This window comes from Oncorhynchus tshawytscha, linkage group LG25, assembly GCF_018296145.1.
Source record: "Oncorhynchus tshawytscha isolate Ot180627B linkage group LG25, Otsh_v2.0, whole genome shotgun sequence".
NCBI classification, from domain to species: Eukaryota; Metazoa; Chordata; class Actinopteri; order Salmoniformes; family Salmonidae; genus Oncorhynchus; species Oncorhynchus tshawytscha.
The window spans coordinates 9,522,392-9,540,113 of NC_056453.1; the positions used below are offsets into that span (position 1 = coordinate 9,522,392).

Sequence of the window (17,722 nt, forward strand, 5' to 3'; positions counted from 1 at the left end):
CGTGGAAATTCAGCATTGTCCCGGAAGTGCTGGCTGGGACCAGAAAGGCTGGGGCGGTCCTATGTAAAACAATAGTTCATGATTCGTTCCATTCGAAACGGGCATATCCAACCAGCGTAGGGTGCCGGCTTGAAGTCTGAGGGCAAAGTCCCTTCATTATCGTAGCTTCCTCAAAGAATATGGATATACTGAGAAGTACACGTCTCTCCACCCTAACAATGTCGTTGTTCACAAATCGACAGGGTGGGCTGTTTAGCGTCAGCCAATCCTTTCTTTGGATTAGTGGATACATCTCATTATTGTAATACTTTAAGTATTCGATGAGGGTTGTTGACGTCAACCGCCGGTATTAAACAGAGAGAGATGCTATGTCACAAGCCTCATGGCATGAATGTGCATAGCCATCTCCGTTATAGTGTTTAAAAAAAATAGAAGTTGTCAAGTGTCCTACTTATATCAGTACAATCGTAGCAACTTTACTTATATTACTTAAGCATTACTTATATTTGATCAAGTAAAAATCGCGTAGCAAATAAGCCATTCATTTTTTTTTGTTCACCAAATTCGACACGCTTATTGACCATACAAAAAAACCTCGTTACATTGGTGGGCGAAACAATGAAAAAACGTCACCTGCTGGAGGGAGACGATTTTCCGCCGAGTTGGACCTCTCTGGCTTCGTTTAACACAAAGCAGCCGTTCCTGACACTGAAGTTAAGGACGTAGTGAGGCTGGTGTTAGCAAAACTACCATAAATATCGAAACAGCTAAAATATATTGATGATTTCCTATCACTGAGATCATATAGCATTTTGTTTTTACAGCGAGCTTTTATTTTGAAGGCGGAATCGAAAACAGGAAGTCTACATGCCAGCTGTTACAAAACCAATCGTCAGTTCCACTTTCCCGATAGGTTGGAATGTGTCCTATCCAATGAGAACAGAAGTGATATTTTTGATTCTCAACGGTTTGGCTACATTGCAAGTCTGCTACGGGTGAGTTTGTTTGTTTACTAGCTAATTTACAAGTTTCCCCCCCCCCAGCTACTTAATCAAAAGACCCTGGGTACTTTCGTTGGCAAATCCGTATCGTGGAAATGCACTTGCACTAGCTAAGACGATGGTAAATTGGTTAAAATGTTTAATTTTGGTGTTCGCTATACTGCTGCTAACGTTAGCCAAATATTTTACTTAAGCTATAAGGCATGAGGGGTGTGGTATTTTGCCAATATTCCACCGCCAAAGGCTGTTCTTATCACGACACACCGCGGATTGCCTGGATGCAGCCCTTAGCCGTGGTATATTGGCCAATTATCACAAAGCCAACAGATGCCTTATTGCTAGTATAAACTGGCTACCAAACTAATTAGAGCAGTAAAAAATGTATTGATGAATCGTTGTGACATATGAAATACGAGTGATTGTGTAATAACTACGTAAAAAAATGTATGAACGTGTTAAAGTATGTGACGTGCAGTCATATTCAGGTCCTGATTGGTCAACAAACTTAATTGACACGTTATTGTATATTTTGACGCAAAGACCCAAACGGCATTCCAAAGAAATCCTTGTTGTGAATGAAACGACTAAACAAAGGAACGAAATAGCACAGCAAGTAAGTGAAAGAAATAGCTTTTGATTATGTTTTACTGTTAATGAGGATATGCGTAATGCCAACGTGTGTGTGTGTGTGTGTGTGTGTGTGTGTGTGTGTGTGTGTGTGTGTGTGTGTGTGTGACCTTTCATTTAACTAGGCAAGTCAGTTAAGAATAAATTCTTATTTGCAATGATGGCCAAACCCGGATGAAGCTGTGCCACCCTATGGGACTCCCAAAAATGGCTGGCTGTAATACAGCCTGGATTTGAACCAGGGACAGTACTGTAGTGACTGCTGCGTCCGCAACTATTTAAATGTACGAGGAATGCTTAAAAGGCCGCTAAGGTTATCGGTATAAGTGTCCTTTGGTGCGTCACTAATTAAAACTAAATGCCAAGAAAGCTGTAGGCTATTACACCATTATTTATTATCACTGCACAGAGGCACATGAAAAGAGCAAATGGACTTGAAAGTGTGGTTTGATGAGAACACCAAGATTTCGCCAAGGCACATATGTATGGCCGAGTCGCGCACAGACAGCAGTGGACACATCAATTCAGGCTACAAGACAAATGCCAAATATCATTACACGTTTTGGAACCAAATGTCTATCCATTCGTGTGGTGGGTGCACAGGGTGCTATTTGAATGCTGGAATTATTTTAGTGGATGAATGTGCATGGGTGACTTACAGTAGGAGCTTTTTGAAGTAATCCGATGAAAACATGACTTGTTGTGTCACATTAAAAGGTACATTCTAAAAGCTACATTTTACTGGTGAAATGTTATCAATCCTGCAGCAGCCCTCTCTTCTAGTGAGCTAGCTACTTAGACTCATTAGCCAGTTCATTTTAGCTCTTGCTAATAATGGCCTACCTAATGACGAATGCTCTTAGAATTGTCAATATAAGCATTTTATTTTGTACAGTTAACAAAAAAACATTAAACAAAGACAAGATGACAGAAGAGCTAAGTCAAGTAGAAAATGTTAGTTTAGCTAGCTAGCGACCTTGCCTCATTTTGGCAGATTGTCTACTCTGCTTGTTAACTTGTGATAATTTCAGGCTCCTCAATTGGAGAGAAAAAATACTCAAATGTAATGCACTGAACAAAAATATAAACGGAACATGCAACAATTTCAAAGATGTTACAGTTCATTTAAGGAAATCAGTCAATTGAGATTCATTGGGCCCTAATTTATTTTATTTAACCAGGTAGGCTAGTTGAGAACAAGTTAGTATTTACAACTGCGACCTGTTCCAGTCATAGGCAGCAAAGAACTGGAAGGAAAGGCGGCCAATGGAGGAATTGGCTTTGGGGGTGACCAGTGAAAATATAACTGCTGGAGCATGTGCTACGGGTTGGTGCTGCTATGGTGACCAGTGACCAGCGGGGCTTTACCTAGCAAAGACTTATAGATGACCTGGAGCCAGTGGGTTTGGCGACAAGTATGAAGCGAGGACCAGCCAATGAGAGCATACAGGTCGCAGTGGTGGGTAGTATAGGGGGCTTTGGTGACGACAAAAAGGATGGTACTGTGATAGACAGCATACAATTTGCTGAGTAGTGTGTTGGAGGCCATTTTGTAAATGACATCGCCGAATTCAGGGATCAGTAGGATAGTCAGTTTTACGAGGGTGTGTATGGCAGCATGAGTGAAGGGTGCTTTGTTGTGAAATAGGAAGCCGATTCTTCTATATTGGAGATACTTAATGTGAGTATGGAAGGAGAGTTTAGTCTAACCAGACACCTAGGTAGTTGTCCACATTAGAGGTCGACCGATTAATCAGAATGGCCAATTTAATTAGGGCCGATTTCAGGTTTTCATAACAATCTGTATTTTTGGGCGCCGATATTAAAAATATATATCTTTATTTAACTAGGCAAGTCAGTTAACCTCTAGTGACACCGCATCCCGTGAACGGGGCCGTTGTCATCAACTGACACTAATTAGCATAACGCAATGGATATAAATATTCCTTTTCATGAAAATCACAAGTGAAATATATTGGAACACAGCTTAACCTTTTGTTAATCACCCTGTCATCTCAGATTTTCAAAATATGTTTTACAGCCAAAGCTAGACAAGCATTTGTGTAAGTTTATCGATAGCATAGCATTATGCCTTGCTAGCAGCAGGCAACCTTGTCACGAAAAGCAATCAAATTAAATCATTTACCTTTGAACTTTGGATGTTTTCACTCACGAGACTCCCAGGTAGATAGCCAAAGTAAAAAAAATTCCCCCAAAAGATTATTTTTGTAGGCGAAACGGTTCCGTTTGTTCTTCATGTTTGGCTGAGAAATCGACCGGAAATTGCACATGGTTGTTGATATTACTAGATATTATCTAGCGTGTCCTGCGTCGCATATAATCTGACTGAGCATACAAGTATTGAGCGGTGGTAGGCAGAAGCAGGCGCGTACACATTCATTCAAACAGCACTTTCGTGCGTTTTGCCAGCAGCTCTTCATTCATGCGTCAAGCATTGCGGTGTTTATGACTTCAAGTCTATCAACTCCCGAAATGAGGCTGGTGTAACCAAAGTAAAATGGCTAGCTAGTTGGCGTGCGCTAACTAGAGGGACGGAAGCTATACTGTTACACTGGCAATACTAAAGTGCCCGTAACGTCATCCAATAGTCGAAGACCTTAGAAAGGCAAATGGTATAGAGGGAAATATTCCTATAACTACAACCTAAAATATCTTACCTGCGAATATTGAAGACTCATGTTTTAAGCATGTCTCAGTTTAGGTCACCTAACAGCACGAGCTCTGAAGATGGATGGGGGGGGCAATCAATTCACATATGGAGTCCAGGGCACAGCTGTGGCCTCAAGGTGGTCTATAGCAAGCGGCAACGGTGAGAGACTTGTTTCTGGAAAGTTGGATTTTTAAAAGTAGAAGCTCATATATAGATTTCACATGATTAGGAATGCAGATAAGCATCTATTAGTCACAGATACTTAAACAAAAAAATGTAGGACTTGGGATCAGAAAACCAGTCCGTATCTGGTGTGACCACCATTTGCCTCATTCAGCTTGACACATCATCTTTGCATAGACTTAAGCATGCTGTTGATTGTGGCCTGTGGTGTGCTATCCCACCTTTCAATTGCTGTGGGAAGTAGCTTGATATTTGCAGGAACTGGCACACGCTGTCGAACATGTCGATCCAGAGCATCCGAAACATGCTCAATGGGTGACATGTCTAGTGAGTTTGCAGGCCATGAAAGAACTGGGACATTTTCAGATTCCAGGAATTGTGTATAGTTTCATCAGCTGTCCGGGTGGTTGTTCTCAGGCCATGCCACAGATGAAGAAGCTGGATGCGGATGCCCTGGGCTGGTGTGAGTACACATGGTCTGCGGTTGGTGAGGCTGGTTGGATGTACTGCCAAATTCTCGAAAACAAATTTGGAGGTGGTTTATGGTAGAGAAATTAACACAACATTTTCTGGCAACCACTCTGGCGGACATTATTACACTCAACATGCCAATTGCACACTCCCTCAACTTGAGACATCTGGTGCACCGAGACAATGATCATGCTGTTTAATCAGCTTCTTGATGTGCCACACCTGTCAGGTGCCTGGATTCTTGGCAAATGAGAAATGCTCACTATCAGCGCCGTAAAAAGAGTTTGTGCACAAAATTTGAGAAATTATTTTTGACATAGGACCAACACTTTACATGTTTTATTTTTGTTCAATGTATTATCATTATAAAAATGAATTGTATACAGTTTTTTACCTTTTAATATTATCTCAATGGCAGAGCTGTCAAAGTTGTGAGAAACCTTTCAGGTCTGGTGGAGGCGATAGGGCCTCCCTGTGGCAGCATTCACTTTGTCTCCCTGCCAAAACAAAACATTTGGTAAATCCTGCCAAGATTACGCTACCCATATTGTTAACATTGTTCAAGATCAGAATCTGAAAAATAGAGATGTTTCTATGTTAAATGCACATGTTTAACATTAGTGGATTGAATAAATATCTTTAGTTAGGATTACTTAGTGTTTCCAGTCCCCTTTAAAACACCATAATGTTTCATCTGTAGATGCTACAATGCAAACATTGGTGTATTGTAAAAGCTTTACAGCTTGATCTGTAATGTGATTATTATTTAGATTGAAAATATGTTTAATCTATGAAGATTTAACAATATTAACTTGAAGATTATCCATATAAACTCTACATTTAGCCCCTGTTCCTCCCATTTGTTCCATATTGGGTCTATCCTATTATGGTTGAACTGACTGATATACCAACCTGTTCCCCTTGGGGGCATTGTTCAAGAGTTTCCAACATCACAGAACGTTTTAGATAGATGGATAGAAAATCATAAAATATTCAGTTATTTAACCTAGTCATAGCTGCAGCCATTGCCTGTTGGGCGTATCTAATTTTGTTTGTACATTGATTTGATTATGGGAATTTCTATTTCTACCCTACAGGCCACTGACAAGGGCAATCTGAACCTCACTGCCAATGATATCTGGGGTCACAAACATGTTTCTGCTTTGAAGCATAAAGCACGGAATCTGCCACCTGGCTCTGTGGAGCAAAGAAGTACCCAATTGACACCAGCAGTGTCAATTAGTCCCATTCCGCCTATTGATTCTAAGTTAAGCAACCAATTTGCAAGGAAGATCCCATTCAGTCTGAAAGCAGCCCAGAGATAACCAGTCAGACAGCGCAACTGAATTGTCCAACTATCCACCTTGACTGCCCCGGGCCAAATACAGACGTCCCCTGTATGTCACTCCATATGGAGACTCTGCCAGACTTTAGTGTTATAAGTGGAGAAACTTCACCTCTTTCAGACAGTGGCCATTCATCTACACCATCACAGCACAGTGGTATCAGTGGGGAGCCCAGAGCCAAGCGGTGGTCCTCTAACCCAATAACCATGCTCACCCATATTTTAAAACCCATCCATCTGGGATTCAACGGGCAGGAGTCCTGCTCCCCAATTTTGAGTCCAATACGTGCCTCAAAGATCTTCAGGATTCAAGATGAAACTTTACCGAACTGCACCGGAGAAAGTTTATTTGAGGACACTATAGACCCCTGCTTTTTGCTTATGGTGGAGCCCACTGTTGGCAGCTCTACAATGGCTTTGTCACACACACCTCCGGAGACTTGCATTTCTATGAAAGAGAGTTTCACTAAACCAGAGGATGCAAATAAAGATTTGCAAAGGGGCTCTAATTTTAGTCTCAGTTTGCAGGGAAGTCCAACAGCTCTCAGGGAGACTATGTCAACCAGTAGCTGTTCCAGAGCTTCCCTGGAGGGCACACATGACATATCTGCATTCGAGGGCAGCAAAGAAAGTCTGCATTCCATAGAACATAAGGTACAGAACCTGACGACCGATGTTACTGTGTCTGTTGTGGTGCAAAAATCAAGTGTTGCCTCTTCCTGTCTCTCAAATGCTAATGTCACACAGATAATTTGCCCTGATAGTGAGATGTCTGCATCCTATACGGTGCCATTGTCCTCGTCAACATTTGGTTCCTTGTGTGATGACAAGAGGGTGAACAACGTCACCTTTGAACTTATGGTTGAACCAACACTGGAGCCCAAAACTGGGACCAACGAGCCCAATGTCACGACTACTGCGCTGGAGGCTGTGGAGATTAGTAGGCCAATGAAAGACACTTTTGAAGCTTGCCGTCCTATGAAGTTCAATGCAACCACTGAGCAAGAGACTTATGATGGTACCAAACAACCTCTAAATAATACTTTTCAAACTAACCCCCATGTAAATGCAACCACTGAGCCAGTGACCATTGTTGGCAATGCACGCCCCCCTTTTCAAACTGACCACAAACCAACAAAAAGTGCTGAAGTTGATGTCCGTGAACATATGGTACAGTCCCAACCAGGCCCGTCCGGGAGAGATGGTGACCCCTTCACCTTGGATGATACTCTGGAGATTTGTCCCAACTTTCTGCTCACATCCACTCCCATGGTTACATCTACGGCTTTAAGGAAACCAGAGAGACCCTCAGATGTGCGGAAAAAGTTATCTTCGGGCATCCTGCCAAAACCAGCTAAACCACCTGCTGTCTCTAAACTCGCCACTTATAGGAAGACGTTCCTTCAGCCCCAAGGTGTCACCTCCAATCCCAAATCACTGCCACCCCCACTGAGATCTGTGTCCCAGCTTCCGTCATGGACTCGCCCACCAAAGACCAAGACAGCCCCCGTGGCTTCAGCCCCCTCGGAGCCATCCTCTGCCATACCCAGCAGAAGATGCAAAACACGAGCAGATGCCTCTGAACATGCTGTGGTCACTGTTTCTCAGCAGGTAGGCTATGGGGAATGCTAAGTGTGGTTACATCAAAGGATCTATTTAAAAAAAAAAAATCTAAACATTTTAATATGAAGGCTATATTTATGAGTTTGATATTATCCTCTACCAACCAATCCACTGTATTTAGTAAGATTGAATCAACAGATTCTACAGTTCTTTCCCTCCATTTCTCTCCTAGGCCTCGGCAGGTGATACTTCCAGTAGTAGGCGTAGCACAATTGCAGGTGAGCAGCTGTTCCTTTGAATCTGTTGGGTATGTATGGCTCTGTCTCAAAGTTTTAAACCTTTCCTCATATCCTATCCTCTGCTGATTACTGATTTGGCAGAACATGGCAGGTGAAAGCAATATAGTGGAAACGTATCTTTTCCTTTTACCTCTGTGTTCATGAAGGAAAGTATATGAGGAGAAGAAGCCATTTTAGAGTACTGAGACAGACTAAAGGGACTCTCAATCATACTTCCCTGATTCCTTACATCCTCTTTCTCAAACGCATTTGATAAAAAGGTTCTAGGGGAGGAGGCAGCGGCGAAAAATCAAGAGATACTATTTAAGATTTACGTTTTTACACACACACACAGTACGTTCGGAAAGTATTCAGACCCCTGGACGTTTTCCACATTTTGTTACAGCCTTATTCTAAAATGTCATCAATCTATCTCATAATGACAAAGTGAAAACAGGGTTAGACATTTTTGCACATTTATTGCAAAACAAAAATGCAATGCAAATAGTCTGGGTATCCATTGGATTAGATGTTCGAGTCTTATGGCTTGGGGGTAGAAGCTGTTTAGAAGCTTCTTGGACCTAGACTTGGTGCTCTGGTAAGCAGAGAGAACAGTCCATGACTAGGGTGGCTGGAATCTTTGACAATTTTTAGGGCCTTCCTCTGACACCGCCTGGTATAGAGGTCCTGGATTTTGGCTCCACTTATGTACTGGGCCATTCGCACTACCCTCTGTAGTGCTTTACGGTCGGAGGCTGAGCAGCTGTCATACCAGGCAGTGCTGCAACCAGTCTGGATGCTGTAGAACCTTTTGAGTATCTGAGGACCCAGGCCAAATCTTGTCAGTCTCCTGAGGGGGAAGAGGTTTTTATTGTGCCCTCTTCACATCTTGGTGTACTTGGACCATGTTAGTTTGTTGATGTGGACAACAAGGAACTTGAAGCTCTCAACCTGCTCCACTACAGCCCTATCGATGAGAATGGGGATGTGCTCGGTCCTCCTTTTCCTGTAGTCCACAATCCTCTCCTTTGTCTTGATCACATTGAGGGAGAGGTTGTTGTCCTGGCACCACACGGCCAGGTCTCCGACCTTCTCCCTGTAGGCAGTCTCATCGTTGTCGGTGATCAGGCCTACCACTTGTCATCTGCAAACTTAATGATGGTGTTGGAGTCGTGCCTGGCCATGCAGTCATAAGTGTACAGGAGGGGACTGAACACGCACCCCCTGAGGGACCCCTGTGTTGAGGATCAGCGTGACTGATGTTGTTACCTACCCTTACCACCTGGGGGAGGCCCTTCAGGAAGTCCAGGATCCAGTTGCAGAGAGAGGTGTTTAATCCCAGGGTCCTTAGCTTATTGATGAGCTTTGAGGGCACTATGGTGTTGAATGCTGAGCTGTAGTCAATGAATAGTATTCTCACATAGGTGTTCCTTTTGCCAAGGTGGGAAAGGGCAGTGTGGAGTGCAATAGAGACTGCATTGTCTGTGGATCTTTTGGGGGCGGTATGCAAATTAGAGTGGGTCTAGGGTTTCCTGGATAATGGTGTTGATGTGAGCCATGACCAACCTTTCAAAGCACTTCATGTCTACAGACGTCAGTGCTACAGGTCGGTAGTCATTTAGGCAGGTTACCTTTGTGTTCTTGGGCACAGGCACTATGGTGGTCTGCTTGAAACATGTTGATATTAGACTCCGACAGGGAGAGTTTGAAAATGTCAGTGAAGACACTTGCTATAGTTGGTCAGCGCATGCCGTCTGGCCCCGCAGCCTTGTGAATATTGACATGTGTAAAGGTCTTATTCACATCGGCTGCGGAGAACGTGATCAGTCTTCCGGAACAGCTAGTGCTCTCATGCATGTTTCGGTGTTATTTTCCTCGACGCAAGCGTAGCTGTAGTTTAGCTCGTCTGGTAAGCTCGGAACCGGAGTAGTATGATTCGACCTTAGTCCTATATTGACGCTTTGCCTGTTTTATGGTCCGTCAGAGAGCGTAGCGTGTTTCTTATAAGCTTCCGGGTGAGAGTCCCGCTCATTGAAAGCGGCAGCTCTAGCCTTTAGCTCAGTGCGGATGTTGCATGTAATTAATTTCTTCTGGTTGGGGTATGTATGTACAGTCACTGTGGGGATGACGTCATCGATGCACTTGATGTAGCCAATGACTGACATGGCTGACGTGTACTCCTCAATGCCATAGGAAGAATCCCGGAACATATTCCAGTCTGTGCTAGCAAAACAGTCCTGTAGCTTAGCATCTGCTTCATCTAACTACTTTCTTATTGACCGGGTCACTGGTGCTTCCTGCTTTACTTTTTGCTTGTAAGCAGGAATCAGGAGGATAGAGTTATGGTCAGATTTGACAAATGGAGGGCAAAGGGAGAGCTTTGTGTGGAGTATAGGTGGTCTAGAGTTTTTTGTTTTGTTTTTTTTCCCTCTTGTTGCAAATTTAACATGCTGATAGAAATTTGGTAAAACAGATTTAAGTTTCCCTGCATTAAAGTCCCCGGCTACTTGGAGCTCCGCCTCTGGGTTAGTATTTTCTTATGGCGGAATACAGCTTGTTCAATGTTGTCTTTAGTGCCAGCCTCAGTCTGTGGTGGTATGTGGACAGCTCTGAAAATACAGATGAATTCTCTAGGTAGATAGTGTGGTCTACCGTTTATCATGAGATACTCTACCTCAGGTGAGCAATAGCTCGAGTCTTCCTTAGATATCGTGCACCAGCTGTTATTTACAAAAATGTACATAGGCTGCCGCCCCTTGTCTTACCAGATGCCACTGTTCTGCTTGTACAGCGTATAAACCACCAGCTGTATTTTGATTGTGTCGTCGTTCAGCCATGACTCCATGAAGCATAAGATATTACAGTTTTGAATGTCCCGTTGGTAGTTTAATCTTCTGTGTAGGTCATAGATTTTATTCTCCGAAGATTGCACTTTTACTAGCAGAATGGAAGGAAGTGGGAGTTTATTCGATCGCATACGAATTCTCGGAAAGCAGCCTGCCCCTCTGGCCCATTTTCGCCGCCGCCTCTTCACGCAAATCAAGGGAATCTGGGCCTGTTCCCGAGAAAGAAGTAAATCATTTGCTTTGGACTCGTTAAAGGAAAAAAGGATTCTGTCACTCCATGGTGAGTAATCGCTGTCCTGATGTCCCAAAGTTATTTTCAGTCATAAGACATGGCAGCGGCAACATTAAATACAACATTTTTCAAAACAATCGGTTGGGGACACGTAAAACGTAAGCCTTCTCCGGCCACCCTTGTTATGACACTCATCTTTGAAATGTTTCTATAACTTGGAGTCCACCTGTTGAGGTATTTCTGTTTTTTTACGAGGCTGTAACGTAACAAAATGTGAAATAAGGGAAGGGTTCTGACTACTTTATGAAAGCATTGCCAAGTTATTGTTACTCATTGTATGTATTACTTGTTTTACTTTTCTATTCTATATTCTTTCTCTGCATTATTAGGAAGGGCCAGTAATAAAGCATTTCACTGTTAGTCTACACCTATTGTTTACAAAGCATGTGACACTTTTTTGTTTTGATTCCCTCAGTCATCACCTCTAATTTATTGTTGAATTTATAGAATCCAAGCTGATGAGCACTGGCCTGAGGAAACCTCAATCCTATGGCACTCAGAGATCCATAGCTAGCCTCAGGAATCCTGCAGTAAGAGCTATGGCAACCCGCTCCACTGAAAACCCCAGCCTCTCTTCAGGTATGAACAGCATTGTATGAGAGTGTTGGGATTAAACCTAACTGCCTATTATGTGAATCTTACAAGCTTGATCCCACAGCTTCATGTACAGTGCATTTGGAAAATATTCAGACCCCTCGAGTTTTTCCTGATTTTGTTGCGTTCTAAAATTAAATATTTTTTCCCTCAATCTATACACAACACTAGATAATGACAACGCGAAAACAAGTTTATCAATTTTTCAAAATTTATAAAGAATAAACATACCTTATTTACAAGTATTCAGACCCTTTGCTATGACTCCAAATTGAGCTCAGGTGCATCCTGTTTCCATTGATCATCCTTGATGTTTCTACAACTTGATTGGAGTCAACCTGTGGTAAATTCAATTGATTGGACATGATTTGTAAAGCAACACTTGTCTATAGAGGTTCCCACAGTTGACCTTGCAGCACTCTACCAATCAGGCCTATATGGTAGTGGCCAGACAGAAGCCACTCTTTATTAAAAGGCACATGACCGGTCGCTTGGAGTTTTCCAAAAGGCACCTAAAAGCACTCCATGAGAAACAAGATTCTCTGATCTGATGAAATCAAGATTGAACTCTTTGCCCTGAATGCTAAGCGTCACGTCTGGAGGAAACCTGACACCATCCCTACGGTAAAGCATGGTGGTGGCAGCATAATGCTTTGGATGTTTTTCAGCTGCAGGGACTGAGGGGAAAGATGAAGAGAGCAGAGATCCTGAATGAAAACCTGCTCAGGACCTGCGACTGGGGGGACGGTTCACCTTCCAACAGGACAATGACCATAAGCACACAGTCAAGACAATTGCAGGAGTGGTTTCGGGACAAGTCTCAATGTCCTTGAGTGGCCCAGCCAGAGCCGGGACTTGAACCCGATCTAACATCTCTGGAGAGACCTGAAAATAGCTGTGCAGCGACGCTCCTCGTCCCACCTTACCCCCCCAATACAGGTGTGCCAAGCTTGTAGAATCATATCCAAGAAGACTCGAGGCTGTGATCCCTGCCAAAGGTGTTTCAACAGAGTAAAGAGTAAGGGTCTGAATACTTCTGATATTTCAGTTTTGTATGTTGTACAGTACAGGAGGGGACTAAGAACACACCCCTGAAGGGCCCTGTGTTTGTCAGCGTGGCGGATGTTGCCTACCCTCACCAACTGGGGGCGTCAGGAAATCCAGGATCCAGTTTACAGTGGAAGGTGTTCAGTGCCAGGGTCCTGAGCTTGGTGATGAGCTTTGAGGGCACCATGTTGTTGAATGCTGAGCTGTAGTCAATGAACAGCATTTTGACTTTAATTTTGTGAAGGTGGGTAAAGGCAGTGTGGGGTGCAATATATTTCATCTGTTGGGCCGGTTTGCAAATTGGAGTAGTTCAACAAAGTAGTGAGTAATGGGTCTGAATACTTATGTAAATGTGTTAATTTCTGTTTTTTATACATTTGTAAAAATGTCATCCTGTTTTTGCTTTGTCATTATGGGGTATTGTGTGTAGATTGAGGGGGGGATATTTCATACATTTTAGAATAAGGCTGTGGAAAAAGTCAAGGGGTCTGAATACTTTACAAACATGCTGTAAGTTGCCATATGATCTGTTAATGTAATGGTACTGTGTTTTTCTGTCATGCATGTCTGAATTGTATAACCTAAACAGTACATTAATTACTTATGAGTATTCCACCTGTTAGTGTTAACCCAGTTATTTGTTCATGTTTCCTTATCAGACAAATCCCTGACAAGGTTGTTTTTGTCAAAAATGTGAAAATAGAAGACTTAAATCCTTTGTTTTTGGTCATTATTTTCCATTTCATCACAGGTTTAAATGGAAGGAGTCTACAAGCACCCAACCAAGGCCAGAAGCACTTGCCAACCAGCAGTGATGCTTTTCCTGTAGCAAAGAGGAAAAAAATAGGTGAAGGTGGGTGTGTATTTTTCAATAACTGCTTGTGTGCGATGTCTAATATTTAAAGAAGTCTTGAGGTATTGCTTTTCTGAGGTAGAATACCTCATGATAAGCTGTAGACCACCCTATTTACCAAGAGGTTTCTCATTTGTATTATTTGTATCCGCCTATTTACCACCAAACTGATGCTGGCACTAAGACCGCACTCAACGAGCTGTATAAGTCCATAAGCAATCAAGAAAATGCTCATCCAGAAGAGGCCCTCCTAGTGGCCGGTGACTAGTGGCCGGTAATGCAGGTAACGTTAAAATTGTTTTACCTCATTTCTACCAGCAAGCCACGTATAACCAGATGGAGAGAGACTCTAGACCACCTTTACTCCACACACTCATTCAAAGCACTCCCTCAACCTCCATTTGGCAAATCGGACCATAATTTCATCCTGATTCTTCCTTACAAGCAAAAACTAAAGCAGGAAGTACCAGTGACTCACTCAATAAGGAAGTGATCAGATGATGTGGATGCTACGCTACAGGACTGTTTTCCTAGCACACACTGGAATTTGTTCCGGGATTCTTCCTATGGCACTGAGGTTTACACCACCTCAGTCACCATCTTCATCAAGTGCATCGACGACTAAGTTGTCCCCACAGTAACCGTACATAGATATCCCAACCAGAAGCCATGGATTACAGGCAATATCTGCACCAAGCTAAAGACTAGAGCTGCCGCTTTCAATGAGCGGGTAACTAATCCAGACTCTTATAAGATATCCCGCTATGCCCTCAGACGAACCATCAAACAGGCATCGAGTCAATACAGGACCAAGATTGAATCTGACTGCTCGCCGGATGTGGCAGGGCTTAAACTATTACGGACTACAAAAGGAAACCCAGCCGCGAGCTGCCAAGTGATGTGAGCCTACCAGACGAGCTAAATGCCTTTTTTTTTATGTTCTCTTCGAGGCAAGCAAGCATGCATGAGAGCACCAGCTGTTCGGGAAGACTGATCACGCTCTCCGTAGCTGATGTGAATAAGACTTTTTAACAGGTCAACGTTCACAAAGCCGCAGGCCAGACGAATACCAGGACGTGTATTCCAAACATGCGTGGACCAACTGGCAAGTGTCTTCACTGACATTTTCAACCACTCCCTGACCGAGTCTATAATACCAACATGTTTCAAGCAGACCACCTTAGTCCCCTGTGCCCAAGAATGCAAAGGTAAACTGCCTAAATGATTACTGCCCTGTAGAACTCACATCGGTAGCCATGAAGTACTTTGAAAGGCTAGCTTTGGCTCACATCAACACCATCATGCCGGAAACCCTAGACCCACTACAATTCACATACCACCCCAACAGATCCGCAGATGATGCAATCTCAATCACACTGCCTTTCCCCACCTGGACAAAAGGAACACCTATGTGAGAATGCTGTTCATTGACTAGAGCTCAGTATTCAACACCATAGTACCCACTAAGCTAAGGACCCTGGGACTAAACATCTTCCTCTGCAACTGGATCCTGGACTTCCTGACGGGCTGCCCCTGGTGGTAAGGGTAGGCAACACATCTGCCACGCTGGTCCTCAACACTGGGACCTCTCAGGGGTGCATGCTTATTCCCTTATGTACTTCCTGTTCACCCACAACTGCGTGACCAAGCACAACTCCAACACCATTAAGTTTGCTGACTACACAAGTGGGCCTGATCACCGACAATGATGAGAGCCTATAGTAGAAGTCGACCGACTATGATTTTTTTTAACGCTGATACCGATTTATTGGAGGACCAACAAAACCGATACAAACTAGGCCGTCATTGAAAATAAGAATGCGTTCCTAAAGACCTAGTAATATTTTACATAAATAGCAGTCAATATCAATCATCTTACTTCAGTCTCATAATCTGAAAGTTGTACATTTTTGGTTATCTGCAAGAACCCAAGTTGAATCAGCAATACAAAATTGGGTTTATTTATTTACTAAATACCTAACTAATCACACAGAATTCACATACACACAATTAATCATAACTTGATTACAAATTACGTCATAAAGAAAAACGTCCCTAGAGGGCGGAACAGATATGACACAAAGGAAAAGGGACTGTGTTGAGTGAAAGAGCGGGAGACTGAGGAACAAAGGGAAAAATATGTTCTATCGTAAATACAGTATCTTATGCATTCTTTATCGCCCATTTGGAAAAGGAAAATGCAATAAATATTTACTCTGAGCTGCGCTTCAGTACGTTGGTGGTAGATGGAAGGCCGTGTTGCCAAACCGAGTCCTTTGTCCTTTGAAGAATGTCTCCGGTTGTCAATTGGATACGTAGTAATGTCTTTGGGTGATAGACGTGATACTCTCTGTTCCTTCCTAACCCTCGTTGCATCTGCTGTTGCTAACTCAGCGGCTAGGAGGTATCACTTCTGTAGTGAATAAGAGTTCAAAGTTCATACCATTCGCCACCAAATCTCACGCTGAGGTTGGCTTCGTTCTGTAGTTATCTGAACCATTCTGACGTAGGACCGTTGTCCCTACGTCTTCGGAACAGGAAGTTATGTTGTCGTCAAGGCTTTATATAGGAAGGGGGAAGAGGGCATGTTTGAAATGTTTTATAGCCCATGTCCCTTCACAGAGGCGGGCCACTTATCTCAGCCTTCTCTTATGAAAATCCACATCTCATTTTAGAAGCTAAAATCACATTTCATCCCATCACAAATAATTTAATATTCAAACATTTAAATTGAACAACAATTCCATGTGAATCCGATAACTCGGTGTAGACTTTCCACTGTAGAGTTTGTCATCTTATCATTGATGAGAATGTCTCCGATGACATCATATTCATTAAGTACCACCGCATATGTTCAATTGTTCGGATTACCAGAATATAGTTAATTTCTCCCCACCTACTGATGTTCCCAGAATCTCTATGTTAACCAAGGGTTTTTTAAATGTAACCTCAGTAGGTTATAGGAAAAAGGGGGGGGGGGAGAGGTATTTATGACTGTCTTAAACCTATCCCCCAGGCCAACGTCATGACACCTTTTGTGGGTGGACCATTTCAGCTTGTCTGTGATGTGTACACGGAGGAACTTAACTTTCCACCTTCTCCACTACTGTCCCATCGATGTGGATAGGGGGCTGCCTCCTCTGCTGTTTCCTGAAGTCCACGATCATCTCCTTTGTTTTTTTTGACATGGGGTGTGGTGTCAGGAAAAAAACCACACTCAGAGGGCCCTCACCTCCTCCCTGTAGGCCATCTCGTCATTGTTGGTAATCAAGCGTACCACTGTAGTGTCGTCTGCAAACTTGATTGAGTTGGAGGTGTGCATGGCCACGCAGTCATGGGTGAACAAGGAGAGGGCTGAGAACGCACCCTTGTGTGGCCCCAGTGTTGAGGATCAGCTGGGTGGAGATGTTGTTACCTAACCTCACCACCTGGAGGTGACCCGTCAGGAAGTCCAGGACCCATTTGCACAGGGTGGGGTCGAGCGTTATGGTAATGTGGCCACACCGTCTCTCTTGAGCTTCCCAAGTTGTGCCAAACGGACCAGTTCGTAGCAGGATTCTTCACCGATCTTTTACACGTTCTCTGGAACATGAAATTTGTTCGTACCTCAAGTTCTGTGAGGTGGAAGGATTTCCTTTGTCTCCATGAAAAACTACTCTCTATAACTGTGTCCATGAGGTCTTCTCAGGAATTCACGACCTCTGACCACAGCAGTCTGGTTGTAGAAGCAGAGAGTGGGGATGGTGCTCGCTGTACTCAGAGGGCAACGTCATGACACAGCCTTACTCTAAAATTGATTAATTTGTTTTTTCCTCAATCTACACACATGCACTACTCCCATAATGACAAAGCAAGATTTTTTAGAGATTGTTCCTAATGTACATCACACTTACATAAGTATTCAGACCCTTTACTCAGTATTTTGTTGAAGCACTTGTTTTTTTAGCAGAG

At 43.2% G+C, this 17,722-nt stretch overlaps 1 protein-coding gene across 5 annotated transcripts in view; it reads left to right on the forward strand.

Annotated features, from left to right (window-relative positions):
• Positions 1-390: 390 nt before the first annotated feature.
• LOC112233713 (mucin-17) overlaps positions 391-17,722 on the forward strand; it is a 58,127-nt gene continuing 40,795 nt past the window's right edge. The window contains exons 1-5 of one of the 5 annotated variants that reach the window (XM_042305921.1): positions 391-995; positions 6,051-7,909; positions 8,094-8,139; positions 11,725-11,856; positions 13,670-13,771. In XM_042305921.1, the coding sequence (XP_042161855.1) occupies positions 6,353-7,909; positions 8,094-8,139; positions 11,725-11,856; positions 13,670-13,771 (1,837 nt within the window). In that variant the 5' untranslated portion in view covers positions 391-995; positions 6,051-6,352. Of the gene's footprint in view, positions 996-1,547; positions 1,615-6,050; positions 7,910-8,093; positions 8,140-11,724; positions 11,857-13,669; positions 13,772-17,722 lie in introns of those variants that run through there. The other 4 variants (XM_024401522.2, XM_042305920.1, XM_024401521.2 and 1 more) reach the window with 4 other exon arrangements.